This window comes from Procambarus clarkii, chromosome 86, assembly GCF_040958095.1.
Source record: "Procambarus clarkii isolate CNS0578487 chromosome 86, FALCON_Pclarkii_2.0, whole genome shotgun sequence".
Taxonomy (NCBI): Eukaryota; Metazoa; Arthropoda; class Malacostraca; order Decapoda; family Cambaridae; genus Procambarus; species Procambarus clarkii.
This window is the reverse complement of record NC_091235.1, coordinates 3337597-3361690: the sequence shown is the minus strand read 5'-3', so window position 1 is coordinate 3361690 and position 24094 is coordinate 3337597. Positions and strand designations below refer to the sequence as shown.

The following is a 24094-nucleotide window of genomic DNA, read 5'->3' as shown; positions in this document are numbered from 1 at the left end:
ATCATTGTGTTCGCAGTAGAATTGTCTATAGTGATATAAACATATAAGGTCTAAAAGCCCGAAGTGAGTCCCACAGTAGAGCATAAAGTCGGCCAAGTTACCCGTGAACGAGCACCAATTAGCACACCTGCAAACTAATGTATATACTCGTTCAGTTTGACAACAAATTTTCGTGCTACGTCCTTCAGTTTGGTATCAAATTGTTCACAATAAAAAGGCGCATATTTTAAAACTAGTCCCATAATAACAGAGCAATAAATAGAATTTTAACAAATATTTTTAACTTTTTGGACACTTTTTGACGCTCATCACCACACAATTATTTATATCTTTCCAGTGTTCTGACATCAATTTTCATGTTACGTCTTTCATTTTGGTATCAAATTGTGCGCAGACTGAAGCCGCTCATTTTGAAACCACTCCCAGATCGATTGGATAAAATGTAAATTTTTAACAAATATTTTAACGAGTGACACCCGACCTTGTCGCCCGAGACGAATCGGGAGAAAAATGAGTGCTGACGTTTGGAGAAGCCGGAGTGCGAAAGTGTTAAGCAAGGTTAGTTGCAAGGGAAGGGGCAAGAGATTTTTACTTCGCTACCTTTTACAGACAGTTTTTAATACCCCACAGTGAAGAAAAGGATCTTGAAAGCATATGAACTCAGTGCAGAGTCACTAAGACAAAAGTTTAGAGGGCTAAAGCATACACCTGATCACACAGTTACAGGTTTTGCTCAAGTAAGAGAGTCAATCTTTGACAGGTGGCTTAATAGTATGAATATTCATGATTTTTTGTCCCTTAAACAGCTCATCCTAATAGAACTCTTGTCTTGTTTGCCTGAAAAGTAGACAATGGTGCTAGTCACAGGTAAACGTTTAAACAAGGATGTCCATGATTTAGTGATGTTGGCAGATGAACATGTGACTATAAATAAGATACTGCATTAGTAACTATCATATGGTGCCTAAAGCATTCACTCCTAGGCAGTATAATTCTGAGAAGTCAAAGAGAAGTCATTATAATGATAAGTCTGCTCTTACAGCCAGGGCAGACCAGGCATCTAGTAAATCTAAGGGGGCACTGTTAACCCTAGTAGAGCCACATCGGGTTATATAAGTTTGGTTGAGGTAAAATAATGTAATTATTGCCACAAAAAAGGACATGTTGTCCGTTATTGTTTCAGATTGCATCCAGAATTATGACCAAACGCCTTGACTGCGAGTAAAAGAAGGCAGGGTCATAATTCTGAGGCATTGTGTAAGAGCAAGCTAAAGTGACTCGCTGGTTTTGACCCGTTTATGATTCATGCTAAAATGGTTGGAGTTGTGGATAAGTGGGTACCTGTAGTCATGTTTAGAGATACTGGTGCGTCACAAAATTTGATTACTTCCAGTATATTGTCTAAGGTCAAGGAGGTTGACCTGGACGAAGTTATGCTTATAAAGGATATAGTAGGGGGTAATGCAATGTGTTGCCCTTATGCAAGTATAAATTAAATGCCCCTATACTCCTGGTCTATGTACTGTAGGTGTGTGATACCTTGCCCATATCTGGTGTCTTTATAATCCTAGGGAATGACATTGCTGGCACCTTGATAAACAGTCATCTCCCCATCATGTTTAGTGATCCAGGTAGAGTTCTCTCAGAAGTGAGTGATATTGCTCCTGAAGTTTATCCCGCCTGCAGTCACCAGATCATGTCGCCAAGTCCCAGATTGATGTTTCCAAACCTACAACTGGAGGGATGGCTGGAAAACCTCCAATGATAGAACTGGAAATCGACTTAGCAGACACTTTTATAGCTCATTTAGATGAGGTTAGTGCAGTTGAGGAAGTTGTGCCATGTAATGAAGTTGTACCTCCTGTTATTACTTCTTCCCCTATTTCTGATGTTGAATCCAACACTTTAGCCCAACTTTCAAGAGTGACCCTAGTTTGCATGCATGATTTTCTTAAGATGTTAAGGAGGATGCTTTGGCAGATGTTGGATACTTCCTCCAAAACCAGATGCTGATGAGATGAAGATCTAAGTTATCTCCCTCTTCAGAGGACTGTGAGTGTGTTACCCAGCTTGTGGCCCCCAAAGCATACCGTGAACAAGTCCTCTCAGCTGCCCACGACAAACCATTAAGTGGTCACCAAGGGATCAGTCAAATGTTGTCTCAAGTAACTAAGTATTTCTATTGGCCCAGTCTTAAGAACGATATTGTCAGACATTGTAGACAGTGTGTAACCTGTCAAATGGTGGGGAAACCCAACTAAAATGTACCTAAAGTTCCCCTTCATCCAATTGTAGTTCTAAGTGAACCTTTTTCCCACATTATTGATTGTGTAGGCCCTTTAAGTCAGACCAAATCAGGTCATGTATTTTTTATTACCATAATGTGTGCTACCTCTAAATTTCTAGAAGCTTACCCTGTACGTAATATCAGAGCGAAGACAATCATCCATCATTTGGTAAAGTTTTGTACCTTGTTTGGACTACCTCGAGTGATTCAGTTGGACAATGGTAGTAATTTCCGTTCTGCAGAGTTCCAATGATTTTGTGTGAAGATTGAACATTGAACATCGATTGTCCAGTACTTATCACCCACAGAGTCGAGGTGTCTTGGAGATATTTCACCAGACCATGAAGCAGATGTTGTGGACTGTTGGTGAAGATTCCGGACGAAATTGGGACAAGAACTTACCCTTAACATTATTTGCAGCTCGTAATGGGTTACAGCATTCATTGGGGGTCTTCGCTTTTCCAACTAGTTTTCGGACATCAAGTGAGAGGCCCGATCCAGTTGCTGCATGAGAGAATGATGGGGAAACGTTTCTCTCACTGATGGAAGTCGGTTGTTGAGTGAAATCCAGTCCAGGTTGAAGAAGTACCAAGACGTGGCGAGTGAGCATCGGAAGAAGTCGCAATTTAAGATGAAACAATTCACAAGACGTTCATGGTGAAGTTGAGAAGTTTCCAGCAAGGTGATCCAGTTCTTGTTTTAAAAGCTACAGTGGAGGCTGCTTTAGATCATCATTTTGAAGGTCCTTTTGAAGTTATTTGCAGATGTTCAGAGTTAACATACAAAGTTAAGAGGTCTGCAGGACCCTTCCAAGATATTAGTAGTGCACATTAACAGGTTGAAAGCATGTCAAGGTTCCAGGCCAGTGTCATGTGTGGTACAGGACACAGTCACACCTGAGAACCATATAACTGACGACTTGTCTAATCCTACCCTTTGCTGTTTTAGCTTTTTTGAGATGTTGGGACACAAAGAGAAACAGACAGAATTGAGAACCTTACTAGCGTGCCTACCCAGTCCCATATCACCTGCCATGATATTCAGCTCACAGACATCACCCCTATTCACATGCATCCGTATAGAGTATCACCGGAAAAGAGGGCTATTATCAGGAGGGAAGTAGAGTTCCTCCTTGAACATTGTCTAGTTAAGCCCAGTCAGAGTTCCTGGTGTTCACCTTGCTTACTAGTTCCTAAACCGGATGGGAAGTGGCGCCTGTGTACTGACTACAGGCAATTGAATAAGGTAACTGCAGTAGATACATTTCCCTTACCTCTGCTTGAAGATTATATTGACCAGATCGGTCACTGTCAATTTATATTGAAACTTGATTTGTCAAAAGGTTATCACCAAGTGCCCTTGACAAGTCAAGCTAGTGAAGTTTCAGCTTTTATAACACCTGATGGTTGTTTCCAGTATAAATTTATGCCTTTTGGTCTTAATACTTTCGATCGTTAACGACGCAGTATGGCGTCAAAAATTTAGTAGACGAATGTTTGGTAACGACGCAGTATGGCGTCAAAAATTTAAAAATTTGGCCTGCTTTTGGCTTGGGTGCAGGAGGGGCACGTCACGGTTTTAGACATTGTATGTATTGTAGGGAATTTCATTGCAAATACATCGATACCAAAATGAAAGACCTAGGGCGAGAATCGAGGTGACCAAAGTGAAAAGAGTGTACACATTTTATTGTTTTTGCGCGCTTCCGGGTAACACGCTCTCACTTTGTTTTGTGTGGGTGGTACTCTGGACTTTTGGACTTTACAGGATATGCATTTAATCCTGTAGAGAATTCTATTGCAAACACATTGATATCAAATTGAAAAACCTAGGACGAGAATTGAGATGACAAAGTTGAAAGGAGTATAAACTTTTCAGTTTTACCGCACTCTCTAATGGAATGCCAGGCAAGCCTTAGGGTGGCACGGCGCTCTCTTGCGGGTAACCATAGTCTGCTTTCATCTTGTCGGCGGGTGGAGCGCGCCGTGGTTTTTTACATTATATGCATATACTCTTGTATGGAATTTTATTGTGAACACATTGATACCAAAATGAAAGATCTAGGACGAGAATTGAGGTGACCAAAGTGAAAAGAGTGTACACATTTTATTGCTCTCACTTTCTCCGTTTTGTTGCGGATGGTACGCTGGGCTTTTGGACTTTATATGCCTTTAGTCCTGTAGAGAATTCTATTGCAAACACATTGGTGCTAAATTGAAAAACCTAGGAAAAACCTAGGACAAGAATGTTCTATGAATGAATGAAGTCATGCTCACTTAGATGACAATGTTTTGTTCAGCAATTTCTGGCAAAACCATTTACAGGGTTTGAAATTGTTATTTGCCAAGTTGAAGGATGCTAATCTTACTGTTTAGACCCAGAAATGTAACTTTGCCAGGAGTATAATTGTCTATCTAGGGCACGAGGTTGGAAGGGTGTTGACATTACATGATAAAATTAATGCTATTGTTTATTACCCTATCTTGACTAACAAGAAACAGGTTCAGTGATTTTTAGGGATGAATGCCTAATACCTCTGTAAGTACTGTAAAAACTTATTTATGGAAGCTTCACCTCTGATTTGTTGCAGCAGAGACGTAAATTTAAGTGGGCTACCCACTTAGGGCCTCGTAGCCTGGTGGATAGCGCGCAGGACTCGTAATTCTGTGGCGCGGGTTCGATTCCCGCACGAGGCAGAAACGAAACAAATGGGCAAAGTTTCTTTCACCCTGAATGCCCCTGTTACCTAGCAGTATATAGGTACCTGGGAGCTAGTCAGCTGTCACGGGCTGCTTCCTGGAAGGTGGAGGCCTGGTCGAGAACCGGGCCGCGGGACACTAAAGCCCCGAAATCATCTCAAGATAACCCAGTGTCAAGAAGCATTTGATGGTTTAAAAAGTATCTTGTCTTCATCCCCAGTTCTCGCTAGTCCCGAGTCTGATAAGCCTTTTGTAATGTATACAGATTCTTTCGATTTGGGTGCTGGTGCTGTCCTACTCCAAGTTGGATTTGATAATGTTAAGCATCCAGTATACTATTTTTCAAGAAAGTTCACTAGTACAGAGAAGAATTACTGTGTGGTTGAGACGGAGGCTTATGCTCTTGTTTTGGCAAGCAAGAAGTTTGAGGAACATCTTCAAGGGAATAAGGACGACGTGTATACTCATCATAACCCGTTAAAATTCATTGGGAGTAAAAATTCGTATCAGAAAATTTTGAGGGAGTCGTCATGTTTGCAGGAATTTAATCTCCGCATACATCATATTCCTGGCATATTAAATGTTTTGGCTGGACATACAGGTGTCCAGGACATACTTGTCCAGGTGTTTTCCTGAGAAAACCCTGAGTTTGAAGAACCACCCTAAAATCACATTAGTGTGATTTCTGTGTAACCACCCAAAACTTCTTGATTGAAATTGCTTATATATTTGTAATTTGCTATAAACTTGATGTTATATTATACATATATTATATATATAAACTGTAGAATTGATGCTATAGTTTGTGCTTGCAATGAATGTTGTGCAGCTCATGTTAAGTAGTTTATTGTGAATATTTTATATTCATGATATTTTTTTGATGTCCATGTCAGTAAAAATATGTGTACTGTGTCCCACATTGTACCCAATTCTTGCATTGTAGGGATGTTATGACCACACAGATACCAGTATGATCATGCTGTAGCTGGTGTATGCCGAGTTCATACTGTATAGTGATATCCAGGCTGAATAGCCTAGTATCATAAATATTGTTGTATCTAGTCTTTTTTTATAATACTTTAGTATATATTACATATTGCCATTGTATGTTTGATATGCCTATACATACTATGTATCAGTACCAAAAGTATACTCCATGTATTTGTGGAGATATCTGAAGTAAATAGTAGAAACCTAATGTCCTGTATCGTGAAAAATACCATTGTGTCTAGTGTCTATAGTATGAAGTTTTATGTACTGTTGTACATGACATGCTATGTGTATTACGATGTAGAATGTATACATTTAGATATCTGATGTAAATGACTAGTGTATATACTATGATATAAATGTCATTGCTGTTCATCGCATTAGCCTCTTGTCATGTTGGTAACTTATATTCAGGTATTGCGAGATTTATACACAAGGGCAAGGCTTTGGTAGTTACGTTGGTATATGATGCTTTACTTTTATTCATGTATTATTATGTATTAACGGGTGACCGGTAACGTCTTGAAATTCTCCCTTAACCCTCCCCTCCCACTTAGTGTACAGTCTCCAGCCAGTGTTACCGTGTCTTGTAGATATGAATTCTCGGTTGATTCTTTTGTCATATCTATTATTTTTTGATGCAGTGATATGTATTCTCCTGGATAGTTGTATATTATAATATTCAATTGGTTATTGTATGATTTAGGAGGTATTGACTGGTAAATGTCTGGAGTTGAGCTACTAATATTTGAAGGCGGAACATCGGTTGACTTGCATAGTTGGAAACAGTGTCTCACCCGACCTGCCCCAGCCCTTGGCGCGCCACTAATCCCTTGATTTCAGACGGGCGGACGTGTGATGTTCGGCTCTTGATTTGAGTGGCATTTTGTGCTCTTAATGACTACTAGTATATATTATTATGCTGTTATACCTGTATTACTACCAATGTACATCCTTTATGACAGGTGGTAGGTGATTTTGATGTATGCTTAGTGAGGTGGGTACCTAGGGATCTTAAGCGAGTGCTATTGTGCTTTGATATGATATCTATTCCTCACCCACTACCTAATGTGTGACACCACCATCTTGTACTTGTTTAAAAAATGCTAGGGGCTAGTGTACCACAGCACCAGGATACAGCCTGGTGACAGATAGTTCAGAGGGTGTGCAGTTTAAGGCCTGTTGATGATTTCGAAAAGCTTTGATTAAGGATCGATTACTGTGATAGAGTATCAGTTGTAGAGAACTTTAGTTTCTTATTGTTTTACGGTGACCTGTTGTATACATCCAGTAAACTGGTGATTTTGTTTATAGCCTTTTCACTTGACCTTAAACAAATATTGAGACATTGGTCAGGCTATGTTTCCCAGTGATGCTGTGGAGCATGAGGTTATGACACCACCACCCAAACAACCCCAGTTGTGATGCACACCACTGACCAAACAGCCCCAGTTGTGATGCACACCACTGACCAAACAACCCCAGTTGTGATGCACACCACTGACCAAACAACCCCAGTTGTGATGCACACCACCGACCAAACAACCCCAGTTGTGATGCACACCACCGACCAAACAACCCCAGTTGTGATGCACACCACTGACCAAACAACCCCAGTTGTGATGCACACCACTGACCAAACAACCCCAGTTGTGATACACACCACCGACCAAACAACCCCAGTTGTGATACACACCACCGACCAAACAACCCCAGTTGTGATACACACCACCGACCAAACAACCCCAGTTGTGATGCACACCACCGACCAAACAACCCCAGTTGTGATACACACCACCGACCAAACAACCCCAGTTGTGATACACACCACCGACCAAACAACCCCAGTTGTGATACACACCACCGACCAAACAACCCCAGTTGTGATGCACACCACCGACCAAACAACCCCAGTTGTGATGCACACCACTGACCAAACAACCCCAGTTGTGATACACACCACCGACCAAACAACCCCAGTTGTGATACACACCACCGACCAAACAACCCCAGTTGTGATGCACACCACTGACCAAACAACCCCAGTTGTGATACACACCACCGACCAAACAACCCCAGTGTGATGCACACCACTGACCAAACAACCCCAGTTGTGATGCACACCACTGACCAAACAACCCCAGTTGTGATGCACACCACCGACCAAACAACCCCAATTATGATACACACCACCGACCAAACAACCCCAGTTGTGATGCACACCACTGACTTGAGATTGAATAAACTGTGTCACGAGCAAGCAACAGAACTCGCATGACTCCGGGTCGATGGTGTCACCGACCCGACAGGCAGCGTGCGGAGGCAAAACCGTGAGGATCACCCTGTGTCGAGGGGACCGAGCAACCCTCGACCTCGCACGAAGCGAGGGGGACTCCGGGGACACATCCAATGGACCCATGCGCCCCTAGGGGATTCCCAGGGTCCCGAGCGCTTAATGAAAACTCTCACCCAGCTTATCCCAGGCAGGGTTATCTTGAGACGATTTCGAGGTTATCTTGAGATGATTTCGGGGCTTTTTAGTGTCCCCGCGGCCCGGTCCTCGACCAGGCCTCCACCCCCAAGAAGCAGCCCGTGACAGCTGACTAACACCCAGGTACCTATTTTACTGCTAGGTAACAGGGGCATAGGGTGAAAGAAACTCTGCCCATTGTTTCTCGCCGGTGCCTGGGATCGAACCCAGGACCACAGGATCACAACTCCAGTGTGCTGTCCGCTCGGCCAACCGGCTCCCTGACGGGTACTGCTAACTGGAACCCAAACTACCAAACAACTGTCTGAAGCTGAACCCCAGGGAAATGTACACTCACGGGGACCTAGCAGGGGGCGCCACCAGAAGAGAACCGTGCACAGGTCAGGCATTAAACAAGGGGTAAGCAAGGCAGACTCCCCCTACAAGGCAAAAAGAAAAACAAAACCCCACAAGAGGACAACGTACCCCAAGGAACAGAGCCGGCCGCTGAAAGTGGTGAAAACAAGCTTCGCAGTACCCTGCACCCCACCAGTGCAAGCCGCCTCTTACCTTAAGGTAAACCAGGAAGACAAAACCCCTAGGCACCCAAAGGGCAGACGAAAACCGAGCAGTAATACGGCCTAGCAGAGGCAGACCCCGAGGAACTTGTGGAAGGGAACCTCAAGCTCCAAGGGCAGTACTTACAAGGCACCTAGGGAAGAGAACCCTAGGCGCATGCAGCCCGAGTACCGTAGAATAACTCCTGGCTCTCGCACCCCTGGAAGACGGCCACCACATGTACAGCACACTGCTGGAAAAACTGGAGCCGACCTCTGCTTCTAGCATCAGCTTGAGAACTGATGGGTGGATAGCCGGCGTGGGCGGTCTGGGGCTCCCCCTCCCGGGGAGGGGGAGGGGGTGGGGGAGCTGCGCAGACAGCGGTGCAGCAACGGGTAACGTTATGTTCGTTTGCTCGTTTCTTTTAGGGGAGTTCTATCCACTTGTTCGGCTTTTGGTAGCAATATTTTCACCAGAATAGGAGTTTGTTTTGGGATGCTTACCTTTCTGGGTGCCTGACCCGGTTGATGGCAGACATAGAATGCTTCCAACCACACGGGGGTTTCTACAGGCCATTGCTCCCCTTGCCTCTCTGAGGGGGCCAGGTTCTGGCTGGTGGTCCCCGGTAGGCCCACAGAACTCCATAAACATGACTGATGCCAAAGTCTGACATTAGCATATCAGCCTAGTAAGCTCCAGGAAGCCAAAGGGGCTCCCTCAAGAAAGGCTTTCGACAGAGTTCCACATAAGAGGTTGTTCTGGAAACTGTAACAGGTAAGCCTCTAACATGAATGCAAAATTTTCTTACCGATAGAAAAATGAGGGCAGCAATCAGAGGCATGTATCGGACTGGAGAAATGTCACAAGTGGAGTATCACAGGGTTCAGTTCTTGCACCGGTAATGTTCATTGTCTACATAAACAATCTACCAGATGGAATACAGAATTATATGAACATGTTTGCTGATGATGCTAAGATAATAGGGAAGATAAGAAACTTAGATGATTGTCATGCCCTTCAAGAAGACCTGGACAAAATAAGTACATGGAGCACCACTTGGCAAATGAAATTTAATGTTAATAAATGCCATGTAATGGAATATGGAATAGGAAAACATAGACCCACACAACCTATAAATTATGTGAGAAATCTTTAAAGAATTCTGAAAATGAATGAGATCTAGGGGTGGTTTTAGATAAAAAAAAAAACTTTCACCCGAGGACCACATTAAGTACATTGTGCGAGGAGCCGATGCCACACTTCTAACTTCGAATTGGTTTTAAATACACTGCTGGAGAAATACTGAAGAAATTGTTCACGATTTTTGTTAGACCAAAGCTGGAATATGCAGCGGTTGTGTGGTGCCCATATCTTAAGAAGCTCATCAACAAACTGGAAAAGGTGTAAAGACATGCCACTAAGTGGCTCCCAGAACTGAAGGACAAGAGCTACGAGGAGACATTGGAGGCATTAATATGCAAAAACTAGAAGATAGAAGAAAAAAGAGGCGATATGATCACCAAGTACAAAATAGTAATAGGAATCTATAAAATTGATAGGGAAGAATTCCTGAGACCTGGAACTTCAAGAACAAGAGGTCATAGATTTAAACTAATGAAACAAAGCTGCCGGAGAAATGAGAAAATTCACTTTTGCAAACAAAGTGGTAGACGGTTGGAGCAAGTTAGGTAAGAAGGTGGTGAAGGCCAGAACCGTCAGTAATTTCAAAGAGTTATATGACAAGGAGTGTTGGGGAGACGGGACATGAGGGTAGCTCTCATCCTGTAACTACCTGCTTGATGGGGTTCTGGGAGTTCTTCTACTCCCCAAGCCCGGCCCGAGGCCAGGCTTGACTTGTGAGAGTTTGGTCCACTAGGCTGTTGCTTGGAGCGGTCCGCAGGCCCACACACCCACCACAGCCCCATTGGTCCGGCACTCCTTGGAGAAAACTATCTAGTTTTCTATTGAAGATGTCCACGGTTGTTCCGGCAATATTTCTTATGCTCACTGGGAGGATGTTGAACAACCGTGGACCTCTGAAGTTTATACAGTGTTCTCTGATTGTGCCTATGGCACCCCTGCTCTTTACTATTTCTGTTCTGAATTTTCTTCCATGTCGTTCACTCCAGTATGTTGTTATTTTACTGTGTAGATTTGGGATTTTAACTACACTTAGGTAATTACACCACCGCCCAAACAATCCCAGTTGTGATGCGCAGTTGAAGGGTTAATTAACTAACACATGACATAATAATTGAAAGTCTTTAAAACAAAGCAATCAACTGGCAATACATAAAAAGCATATAACATTCACTGAAAAATATGTACAAAATATTGAAAAAGCAGGAGAGAATTTTAAGCTAGGCCAAAAATGCATTCCATCTCAATGTACAGTGCTCACAATTTTGCATTCAATACGTTTATTCATAGATTTTTTGTTTGACAAAAAATCAATAAAAAATACTACAATTGTTTACCTCTTGGTCATTATCAATCTTCCTCCAAGGAGATTTTCCCTTGGCAAGAATCTTGCGCAGTGAAGATGGCGTCATGCCTTTCTTTCCACGTGGGGTCGCTCCTTTTTTGCTAAGCATAGTAACATTATTGGGAGATCGAGAGGGAGCACCCGAACTCAAGCTCGGGGAGGGGACAGAGTGACTGGTGCGAGTACTACGGACTTGCCGCACCCTCGTGGATACTGGGGATGCACCAGAATATGCTCCTGGAGGACTTCCCTGTTAACATATTAAATTCTGGAATTAAATTATTATATTTAATGTTGCATAGTGACTCAACATGCAGTGCAGTACTTAATTTATTTTCATTTAGGGCAAGTTTTGCCAGCTATTTCAATCTTGAAGGCAGTGATATTTGAAAATATTCATGTGGGCCATCTACTTGAGAAAGCAATAAATTTAGTTCATAATTATTAATGACATACACTTATGAGCTCTTTGACTATTACCTTCCTCCCTCGATATCCCAAGCTTGACAACGATGCATTTGAGGCAATGGATTCACGCCGATTTTCTTTGTCACCTTTGGCCAAACTCTTGCGGCCAGGTGTGGGTGGACCAGGACGAGAGTATGAAGTCTGCAGGGACAAGAACCTTTACATACTGTACCACAGCCAACAACTGCACAGATAACTCATCCTTTATATAACATTAATTGTTTAGATTTGCTTCAAACATCATGAGGAACCAATAATAATTACTGCAATAGAAAACATGCATAAAGCCTATGTTATTTGAAACAGAAGAAACAGTATATATTTTTCCTTCATTTCATATATACTGATAGAAAAATATGAATAAATTTAATTAGTAGTGTAACCTTGATTTAACAGGATATGAGACTGGACCCATTACAGATTATCAAGAACTCTGTTTGGTGATGTTTGTCAGGTTAGTATATTCAGGTGTTTTTTGTTTTATTTTGTAAATGACAACACACCAAAGCCATTACCTTTTTTTTAAATATACTCTACAGCACAACAGATTTGTTTTCAGTATTGTTTTGTTTGTATAAGATGAGCATTATCCTTGCTTCCTACCATAGGCAGGGTGCAAGTAAACAGTACAGCAATACTGTATGCTCTACAGAACAAATACTCACAATTGTGCACTGTAACACTCACTAAAATTAAACTTTCTACCTCATCACAAACTCATCGTCGCCCCCCAACCTCTTACTGTCTCTGCTCCCCCATGCTCTCCTCATATCTGTACACCCCCCACCTTCCAAAGCTCTCCCCACCTAAACCCTCCACCCATCCTTTTCCATGAGGGAGGGGTTTCCAAGAATTATTTAAAAATTCTTAGAACTAAGCAAATAAAGTAGAAAATACACATTCAATGACTTTGAATAAATACTGTAAATTCAAATATTGAATATAGCCATTTGTACTCACATTCATGTATTTGTGGTATGAGTAAGCAACTCCACACCTTCCTCCTCTCACCAACTCCACACCTTCCTCCTCTCACCAACTCCACACCTTCCTCCTCTCACCAACTCCACACCTTCCTCCTCTCACCAACTCCATACCTTCCTCCTCTCACCAACTCCATACCTTCCTTCCTCACCTTCCATATATATCTCCTCCATACCTGGAGGAGATGTATGTGGGAGAAGTATTTATTGTGGCATTGCTTACAAATGCCAGGAAATTGCAGTGATGAGGATGGCAAACTTTAGTTAATAAGACAAGATCTCCCAAATGAAGTCAGAGAAAAGCTGAAAACAAACCTCAAAGAAGTGAAACGTCTAAATGCGAATAGAAATGAAGAAAGAAATTACTTTTTTCTACAAAGTGATAGGGACTGGAAAGCTAGTGAAATAGTACATAAAAACAAACCAACAAAATCATTAGAGGCAGGGGGAGTAAAGAACAAAGGGAAAGAGAACATGTTTCTGAAAATTGTATATACCAACGTAGATAGAATGAGATAAAAAAAACTGGAGCTAAATGATATAATTTAGCTTAGGGTCCCAGACATTGTCGCACTAAGAGACGAAGTTTGAAGAAAATATTTGACACGAGGTTGTATTCCCGAGGAGTTTGGAGACGTGGTAGCCAAACTAGGAAGGGGGAAGGACTGGGGAAGAATGGCTGTGCTGGTGAAAGAACACCTGAAGGTAAGAGTGTTACTAACCAAAAATGCTCAAGAAGTTGATATAATGGCATTGCAGGTTTGGAATCAGGATGATAAAATGATAATCGTAAATGCCTACAGACCACCAGCAAGCAACACACGGACAAAGGAGGAACTAGATGTCAAACAAGAGGGCCTCAAATTGGTCACAAAGAGAGAATATAGTAAAGGAAGATAAAGATAAATCACAATTGTTGGTACTGGTGAATTCAACTTGAAAGCAATAGACTGGGAGGCCTATGAAGCATGAATGGAGGACATTTGGACAGTCAGATTTGTAAACCTCATTCTGGAGACATGTATCAACAAGTCAAGTAGACCACAAGAATGAGGGAAGGGGATGTTCCGTCAATACTGGATCACATATTCACAAGGAAAGAAGATATATTTGACATCTATTACCTCACTCCCCTGGGATAGCGTGATCACGTCCTATTATAATCTTCCAGATTATAGGGCTTTGTGATATAAACTGGAAGAAAATGGGGACATTGAAACAGTTGATAAACTCGATTTCAAGAGAGGACACTATGGGGAACTCGGAAAATTATTTAATGAGTTTAATTGGATAGACATGTTGCTAGGCAAGGAAGTAAATGAGAGGTATGATAAATTTTGCGAAATGTACAATGAAGGCACACACATTCGCACCAAAACAGAGATGCAGGACCAGAAAACAGGATTGGTTCGCCAGAAATTGTGAGAGGGCCAGAGAGGAAAAGACAAGAAAATGGGCTCAATATAGAAAGAGGCCTAATCCGCACACATACCAGCACTACAAGAAAACAAGAAACAATTACACAGCAGTGAAAAGAGAGGCAAGGAGGGAGGAGAGGAGAAAGGTATAGCAAATGTAAAACAGATCTAGGCCTATTTTATAAATTCATTAAAAGCAAGCTGCACGTAAAGGATAAAATCCAGCGATTGAAAATGGGGAACAGGACTACTGAGAATTAACACTTTAGTGTGCGCGGCACTAGCTGAAAAAAAAAGCGGGTTGTGCGCACGGCGTTCTGGGCGCTCAAGCGTAAACACAAAAAAGTTTATAATCTTTTCACGCTCCTAACATCAATTCTCGAGCTACGTTTTTCATTTTGGTATCAATGCGTTGGCAATAAAATTCTCTACAAGATCATATGCATAAAATTTCCCCCAAGCATTTGGTATCCCACCACGAAGTAAATAAACACGAAGATGACTCGCCGTGACACCCAAACAGGAAGTAAATGTTCATACTCTTTCGTTTGTTGCCAGCCTCACAGTCATCCTACAGCGCTCATTTTGATATCACTGAACTCGCAATAAAATTCCCCACCCAGACATATGCCTATCAATGTCTAATTATGGTATCGGGTGACCCGCACGAGTGTGGGAACTGGGCGAAGCGTTAGCCGTGATTTCAGCAGGGACGACACTGGTGTGATGCAGTGCTTTGAATGTTTATACTTATTTCACTGTCCTGACATTATTTCTGGAGCTACGTATTTCATTTTTATAGCAATGTGTTCGCAATAGAAAGTTCTATAAGAACATGGGTACAGTTCACCAACACAGCGTCAAATAAATTTGCGGCGAATAAAATCTTACGCGTGTTTGTACCCGTGAGCGTCAAAAGTTTTTACTTTGCTCATGTTTTTCAAGTTTATACTTGTTTCACACCTTTTTTTTTGTATAGTGTTCGGAATAAAATTCCCTACACAGACATATGCATATCAAATACAATTCCTTGGAATTCACAGCTGTAGAGATGACGGAAAACACACAACCGGAACCCGCTCTTGACACTCCAACTTACACCCGCAACACCCACAAAAAAAGTTTCTCTTGTTTCGTGTATACTTACTTTAGTTTTCGTGCTACAGTTCTCATTTAGGTATCAAAATATTCCTAAGAAAATAGACTACAATACTAAAACAATCTAAGACAATTATGTGTACTTACCAAAGCAAAGACGATTGTAGTAAAATAAGTTGAGCATTTTATCTCCACTCCACCTCCTTCAGGCACTGATTCCTGAAGTTGCTCAACAGATGTTCCTAGGTGGAGTGAAGCTGGTGCGGGTGGTTATTTCTTGTCCACCCAATACACCCTTTTCCTGTGATAAGTGGTGTAACAAGGTATGACGCAAAGTGGAACATCGCATGTCTTGCACGCTATACCAGTTTCCTTCCTGATACCCAACTTTGCACACACTTCACACCTGCGACGTTTGGGGATTTTTACCAGCTCATGTTTCAATTTATAGTTCAGGCGAGTCTCTGCTATAACAACACGTCGCTGTTGTCTCTGGGTTGGCAATAAACTACTGTCTGAATCGTCGCTCTCACTATTGTTTTCAAACACTAATGTGGAATATGAATTATCTTCATCAGATTCAGCTTCAGCACTAGGTGTAGACGTGAAGAGAGGGCGCCTCACACCCGACGGGCCAGGTGTTGACGGTTCAGCAGCAGGATACACAGGACCAGTGTCATCATTTATGTCTGGAGCATGAACTAGATGTGGAGATGGTGTAGTTGTTGCAGGCCACTCTGCCTTGTCAAATTTCAATAAAGACCAAATAGCAACTTCATGGAACTGGAGCAGAGTTAGTTTCCTTCGATCATCTGTGTTGGCCTTGTACAATGCATAAGCGTTTTGCAATGCCATTTGCAAGAAATAAAATGTTATTTTCTTGGTCCACTTGTGACATTTCCTGGCGAAATGGTAATACTTTACCATTTGATCAAAGTGGTCAACACCCTTCATGAACTTATTGTAGTCAACAATTGCCTGTGGTTTGTTCACCACAACCTGCTGTAGTCTTACTGTTCCATCTGCCCTGCGAACTCGTTTTCTTTTCTGAACTTTCTTTGTGTCTGCATTGTGTAGGTTGGTAATCATAGAGACAACTCGCTTGTCTTTCCACAGCAGAATGAAGGTGTTGTCCTTGCGGCAGTAGACTGTGGTATCCACATCAATCTTACTCTTCGCAAGTTGTTGCAAGTCTTTTGGGGCGCCACGTAAGAGTCTAATTGTTCCACAGGTGTTCACCCCCACTTCTCGCAACTTCTCTGTAAGGGTAACTGAGTTGTAATAGTTATCCATATAGAGGTGGTGCCCCTTGTTCAACAATGGTCGCATCAAACTAGTAACTGTTTCAATGATTGTTCTACCAATGCCAGAGTAAACCTCAAATGAATAAATGTAGCCAGATGTTGATTCGGCTAGCATATAAAATTTGACGCCATATTTGTCTGGTTTGCTTGGATTGTACACTTTGAATGACAGCCGGCCTCGCCATGCCATTGTGCCTTCATCCAAACACAACTCTCTCATTGGGTAATAAACTTCTTGAAAACGGTGTCTTAGGTAGTCCATCATTGGTCTCACTTTGATCAATTTATCTGTATTGTCCACTGGCACCGCATTGCTGTTGAACGCACGAAAAAACTGACCTATGTGCTGAAGCCTTCTGCTCGTCATAAACATGTTGAAGAATCTTGTATGCCATGGTTTATTTGTCTGCCAATACATGCACATAGTGGGGTTTTTTGTTACTCCCATCAACATACACAGTCCTAAGAATCTGGCCATTTCTTTCAACTTCACCGGTTTCCAAATATCATCAACATTTTCATTAGCCAGGTTGAATAATTGTAAAGCGTACAGATTGGTTTCATATGCCAAGTAATGAATCAACTCACGAGTAATAAACAACTGAATATATGCAAGTGCACTAGTTGGTTTTGTAATCTTTAGGCCTGGGCTTCCAGTAAAATCATCGAACACTGGTGGAATATTGTCCTCAAGCCACCCACCACTGGCCCCAGGCTTGCGAGTACGTACCGGACACGTACGTTTGCGAGGAGGCTGGGCTGCCTCATCTTCGTCACTAGGTTCATCCTCACCTGATATATCAAAGCTAGAATCACTACCACTATCAACAAATGGGGTTATTTTCAAACGACAAGTAGGATGTCGTTTACTTGGCTGGATTTTAGGAGTGCACGCACCACGTGTGTGCCTTGTGGTGAGAGGCGGCGGTGCTGGTGCCCCCTCCTCCTCAGTTTGGCTTTCAGTCTCATCCTCTGTTGAGTCATCCCCAAGGGGTCTACGGCCCCCAATTTCAAATTCTTCTTCTATATCCTCACCTTCTGCATCACTTCGTTCATTTTCAGCTTGATCAAAGGCATCCAAGACATTGGGAATCTTGGTGGGAGTGAGCCTCACACCAGCAAACCTCCTATAGATGGCGGTAATCCTGTCTTTTCCACTTGATTCTGAGGCTCCTGTAGTCGAAACACCGCTTGGGCCTGGTGCTGGATCCATTATTGATGAATTTAGTGGGTTATAAACACACACAAACGGGTAATAATCTTTGAAAACGTGCGAGTTTGGCAGCCGAGGGGAGAGAGATCCGATCGCTCCACGTGACAACAAAACAATGGGCCTGTCACGTGACCCAGTAGGCCGACGTGACTTGCGGCCTACCCGAGAGAACGGGAATTTCATGGCGCGGAGTTTGAAACAAACCCCAAGTAAATCGGATTTAAACTGGATTTTTTACAAATATTTTAAACCGCACCGTAAAATTACGTCGTGATCAGACAAGCGGTTAAGGAAAACACCCGTAATTCCAAGTCGAAAATCCAGGAAAGTGTTATTAACACTATACACTTAACACACACTGTTAAGAAGAAATGTGTGAAATCCAAAATGAACAATTCAAAAGCGTGTTTGTACAAAATGAGGATTTCAGAGAGCCAGACCCAATATCAATTCCAGAACAAGCCATAGAATACATAGAGGTATCTCAAGATGAAGTGGACAAATTACTCAAGGGGCTAGGAAGAAATAATGCAGTTGGACCTGATGGAGTTTCACCTTGGGTGCTGCCAGAATGTGCAACTGAGCTGAGCAAATCCACTTCAATTAATATTCCAGACAGCCTTGTGCACAGGAATCTTGGCAGATATATGTAAAAAGGCAAACATAGTACCAATCTATAAAACTAGTAGTCGAGTGGAACCTCTAAATTATAGACCCGTATCACTAACAAGCATGGTAGTCAAAACATTAGGAAGTGGTTTTGAACCCAAATGGGTTGAACATCTAGAGAGTAATGACACAGTAATGGACAAACAGTAGGGTTTTCAAACAGGAAGATCCTGTGTAACAAATCAACTCAGTTTTTATGATAGAGCCACAGAGATACTACAGGAAAGAGGTGGTTGGGTTGACTGTGTATCTGGATAAAGAAAAAGGCTCTTCCCACCAAACACAAACCGAAACTGTCTCTATTTTCCGCTTGTTACAACTTGTAATAAAGTTGTTACATCTTGGCTTAACGTGTTTATGACGTATTAGAACGTTGTTACAACTTGTTATATTGGTTGTTATAACTGGTTAGGTGGTGTTAAAACTTGTTCGAACGTTGTACCAACGTCGTAGTTTCGGTGTGTGTTTGGCGGGTTGACAGTCCTACAAAAGATTCTGTTCTGGAAACTGGAACATGCTTGAGGGGGTGACAGGGAGACTTCTGATATGGATGAAAATTTTTCTAACTGACAGACAGATGAGAGCTGTAATTACTGGCAATATATCTGACTGGAAGAGTGTTACTAGCAGAGTACCACAGGATTCAGTTCTTGCACCAGTAATGTTAATCGTCTACATAAACGATCTACCAGAAGGAACACAGAATTATATGAACATGTTTGCAGATGATGCATAGACACTGGGGAAAGATAGGAGAATGCAGACGATTGTAATGCCTTTCAAATTGATGTAGATAAAATAAGTGCTCTGGAGCGTCAAGTGGCAAATGGAATTCAACGTGAATAAATGCCATGTTATGGAAGTAGAATTGGAGAAAATAGACCACACACAACTTACACGTTGTGTGGAAATGAATTATAGAACTCTAATAAAGAATGAGACTTAGGAGTGGTTTTGGACATCAAGTTGTCGCCAGAGGAACACTAAAAAACACAGAGGAGCATATGCATCACTTTCCACTTCAGACTGACTTTTAATTATATGGATGGTGATATACTAAAGTCATGAAACTGTTCATGACTTTTGTGAGACCAAAACTGAAATATGCAGCAGTTTTATGGTGCCCAAATCTAAAGAAGCGCACAAGGAAGCTGGAAAAGGTGCAACGTTATACTACAAAATGACTTCCGGAACTGAGAAACATTTGTTACGAGAGACTGAAGCCATTAACCATGCCAAACCTAGAAGACAGAAGAGATGATATGATCACCACTTACAAAATACTAATAGGAATCGACCAAATTGACAAAGGAATTCCTGAAACCAGCAACTTCACGAACAAGAGGACACAGATTCAAGCTCAGGAAATAAAGGTGCCAAAAAAATATTAGAAAGTATTCTTTTGCAAACAGAGTATTAGACGGTTGGAATAGTTAAGCGAGAAGGTAGTGGAAGCCAAAACCATCGGTTTCAAAGCGTTATATGACGAAGATTACTTGGAAGAAGACGAATGTAGCTCTCATCCTGTAACTTCCCTTTGGTAATTACTGTACCTATAAGATGAATACGATCTAGTCCTGATTTAATCGTGTGTGACTGTGGGTCATGGGGGACATGCAAGAGCCGTCACACTCAACTTTTTCACCTTTCCAGTGTCATCACCCAAAAAAATTTCCTCACACCCACTACTGGCATCTGTGACTCTACTGATACCCACACCCCCCCCACTCCTGCCCGACACCCACACCCCCCACTCCTGCCCGACGTGAAGGCCAAAGGTGGCCAAGGAAGAAGGTGGAGGCCAAAACCATCAGTAGTTTCAAAGCATTATATGACAATGCTGGGAAGACAAGACACTGCAAGTGTAGCTCTCATCCTCTAACTACACTTATGTAATTACACAGAGCCATTTACAAGGACCACCTAGAAACACTCACTCTTCACACTAAGGTAATAAACAAAATAGTGATTATGCAAAGCTTACTGATAATCTTTTTGTTCTTTTCCCTCCTGAAAATTCAATAGAGGACTCCGACTGTGTGGATTCTGAGAGAGACTTCCGCTTACGAAGGTTGAAGGCCGGCGAGTCCAGACCTAGATTTTCCGTTGCCTCAGTTAGGTTCATCAGCTGCCTGTCTTCTACTGCACACCCTTCCTGAAGAATGGGAGAATAATTTTTAGTAATGTTTATTAGTTACCATTTTTTTCAGTTAAGTTCCCTATCTTCACTTGTTGTGACTAGACCTTAAGGAGAATTTCTTCTTTCCATACTGTGTATAATTCAATACAATAATTGATGAAAATGAGGAAAATCAAAATGTCAAGAATCAGAGCAACACCACCTACAGGTATAACCAAAACTCCAGCTAGGTCATTACTGTAATTGTGTTTAAAAATACTAACAAATCAAATCAGGTTTAATAAGAAATCATTCAGTATGAATAACAGTAGTGCAATATGAAATATGAAATCAGCCAATTTATTTCATAGCGGAAAGAACATCACCACAAAAGCTGAAATTTGGAAAAACTGCAGTGCCAAATGACTGGAATTGCCGTGATTATACCAATTTATACAAGGTGAAACATACTGAGCATAAATTATAGAGGTATTAGTCTACTAACTACAGTGGGCAAAGCACATAGCAGTGTGACTATGTCAACACCATCTGTTGAGCACACTCATCCTAATTTTTCGCTCCCCAGTGGAAGGCTGGCATCTTACTGACACCTGTGTAGTTTCCTTCTTACTATAAAACTTGTACTCCTCAGAAGTGATGTAGAGGGTACCTCGGTTGACAAGAGTTAGTACACCCAAGGCAGTCCTGAACTCAAGATTTGTTCCAGTGGGAACAAGTGGGCCGAGTCGGTGGAGACTGTGAATTAGCTGTGATAACCAGTGATTGCATTGTATTGTATAAAGTATTGGGGATTGGATGGATATATCCAGAGATTCCCATTTGAGTTATGAGATATTTGAATTTGAGTGATGAATTTATGTCTGTCCTCTATGTTAGGGCTTGTTATAGTTGAAGCCTTTAAGAAGATTCCAGCCAGTTTGTTGCTGGAGAGAAGTGATGTTTTAACACTGGGTCACTGTGACCCAACTGTGGAGGACTAGATTATGATTTACTGAGAAAGGTGGACTCATTGGAATGAGTACCATAAAAGAAACGCTCAGGGAAGATACCTTGAGTGTTGTATGTGTCACGGTAATCTCTCTTAAAGGTAGATTTGGCCTGCTCCATCATCATCTATTCTATTACACCACGCCTACATATTTAATCTTTAATACAGCCGGGTCGTAAATACACGATGGGTTTGCTTAAACGGGTTCCGTAGCCGCGTCGTAAATAGCCGTGCGATGTAAAAAAAAAAACATATAAAATCCAATTCTTATTCGATTGACTTGGGGTTAGTATGAAAATGTTTGCCATTAAATTTCCGTTTTCTCTAATAGGCACATGGCCTATTTGGGAGAACGGCATTGTATTGTAACTTAGTGGAGAGACTATTGAGTTGTTGACACAACGAGGGTAATCGCCCACTTCACACACTCTTGGTGTGGGCCACGATCATGATTCTACAATTATATGCATATGTCTGTGTAGGGAATTTTATTGCGAGTTCAGTGATATAAAATTTAACGCGGTAGGACTAATGTGGAGCTGACAACAAACAAAAGAGTATGAACATTTTGTTGCTGTTTGGGCGTCACGGCGAGTGATCTATGTTTTTATTTATTTCGTGGTGGGACAGCTAATGCTTTGGTGATATTTTATACATATGATCTTGTAGAGAATTTTATTACCAGCACATTGATACCAAAATGAAATACGTAGCTCGAGAATTGGTGTTAGGAGAGTGCAAAAGATTACACACTTTTTGGTGTTTACGCTCAGGAGCCCAAAACGCCGCGCGCACAATGCGCTATTTTTTTTTCACGAGTGCCGGGTGCATTAAAGTGTTAAGTACTCAAGAAGTTACAACAGCAACAATGACAACAACTACTTCACAGACGTCTAGACAGTGTACCACCAATCTACCTCCCCACGGGCCCATCAAACCCTCTCACCTGGCGTTCAAGTGAGCCGGCTTGCAGTTATCTATATCACCAGCGCCACCTGGACGGCTGTTTCGCCTATAAATAGAGGATACATGGCCTTACCCCTTCAGAATACTCTCTCATGCTCTACTGCATAGATCTGTTGGCATATCCCGGTGTGGTAGCAGGTTTATGCAGACTAGCTCACAGTATTTCCGCACCATTTTATAATTTGCACATTGACGTAACGTAAATTTGATTGTTCATATTGTTTGTTTTGCACACGTTGAATAGAGCCAAGCCTAGATATTATTTTTGTTTTGTAAATTGTTTAAAGTAAATTTTCATAAGTATTTTAAATTTGGTTCTCTCTATGCTTTATCCTACAGTTACCTCAGTGAGGAATTAAAATAGCAGTAACTTTTTTTTTTTTTTTTGCTTTATATGACAGGCATTCCATCTGCCTTAGAGACTGCAATACCAACCGGAAGCCGGTCGGCCGAACGGACAGCACACTGGACTTGTGATTCTGTGGTCCCGGGTTCAATCCCGGGCACCGGCGAGAAACAATGGGCAGAGTTTCTTTCACCCTATGCCCCTGTTACCTAGCAGTAAAATAGGTACCTGGGTGTTAGTCAGCTATCACGGGCTGCTTCCTGGGGGTGGAGGCCTGGTCGAGGACCGGGCCGCAAGGACACTAAAGCCCCGAAATCATCTCAAGATAACCATCCATTTTTCCCGTCACAGATGATACAAGTTAGTAGTAGTTTAGCCAGGACACAAGATCGCACAAGTTCTTTTGTAGCGTCTTGTGTGAAAGTGACACTTGCAATGTTATTTTATGTTATGTACATAGTAAAGAAGTACACGTGGTGATGGTTTTGTGTGGTGTTGTTTACCCCCATTTCTATTAGACTATTAGTGCCAGTTCTTAATAACTAACCAATGACTGGGTTGGATTTAGCAAGAAGACACACTAACACCCCATAGAAAGTTTGAGTTAAAAGAACCCAGTTACTGGCCAAATAAAGCCGTAACAAGCAGAATGGTGGTCGGAAGAGTAAATACTTGGGAAAATGATATAAAGATGAGTTCTGTATATTTTGTGGTTATGTGACTAAGAAATTTGCATTGTAACAGATTGTGGCACATCAAACCAAGATAATATACCTAAGAATAAAAATGAGAAAAATGAATATAATGAAATGCCAATTTCTGGGTGAGACCAGGTGGCTCCCTGAAGCTGCTATCTCCGTTCCAACTACTGCGTGTCATCAGTCATGGAGTTTTCTGGCATAGTGGGGACCCAGAGCCAGAACCTGGTACCCTCACAGAAGCGAAGGGAGCTGTGGTATTTATACACAATATTAATTAACACTTGCAAACCGATGACAAAATATGGAGTCAA

General features: G+C 41.9%; 2 protein-coding genes across 2 annotated transcripts in view; both read right to left on the bottom strand.

Annotated features, from left to right (window-relative positions):
• LOC123769138 (putative leucine-rich repeat-containing protein DDB_G0290503) overlaps positions 1 to 24094 on the bottom strand; it is a 273502-nt gene that overhangs the window by 26989 nt on the left and 222419 nt on the right. Inside the window, 3 exon segments of the mRNA XM_069316913.1 lie at positions 11482 to 11739; positions 11970 to 12098; positions 20627 to 20797. Coding sequence (XP_069173014.1) covers positions 11482 to 11739; positions 11970 to 12098; positions 20627 to 20797 — 558 coding nt within the window.
• Positions 15378 to 17973, bottom strand: LOC138358825 (piggyBac transposable element-derived protein 4-like). Its single transcript, XM_069317009.1, has one exon. It carries the CDS (start codon positions 17971 to 17973, stop codon positions 15727 to 15729), a length of 2247 nt encoding a protein of 748 aa, XP_069173110.1. The 3' UTR covers positions 15378 to 15726.

Excerpts from the sequence above, each read along its gene's own strand:
- LOC138358825 (XM_069317009.1), bottom strand. The coding sequence starts at position 17,973 with ATGGATCCAGCACCAGGCCCAAGCGGTGTTTCGACTACAGGAGCCTCA.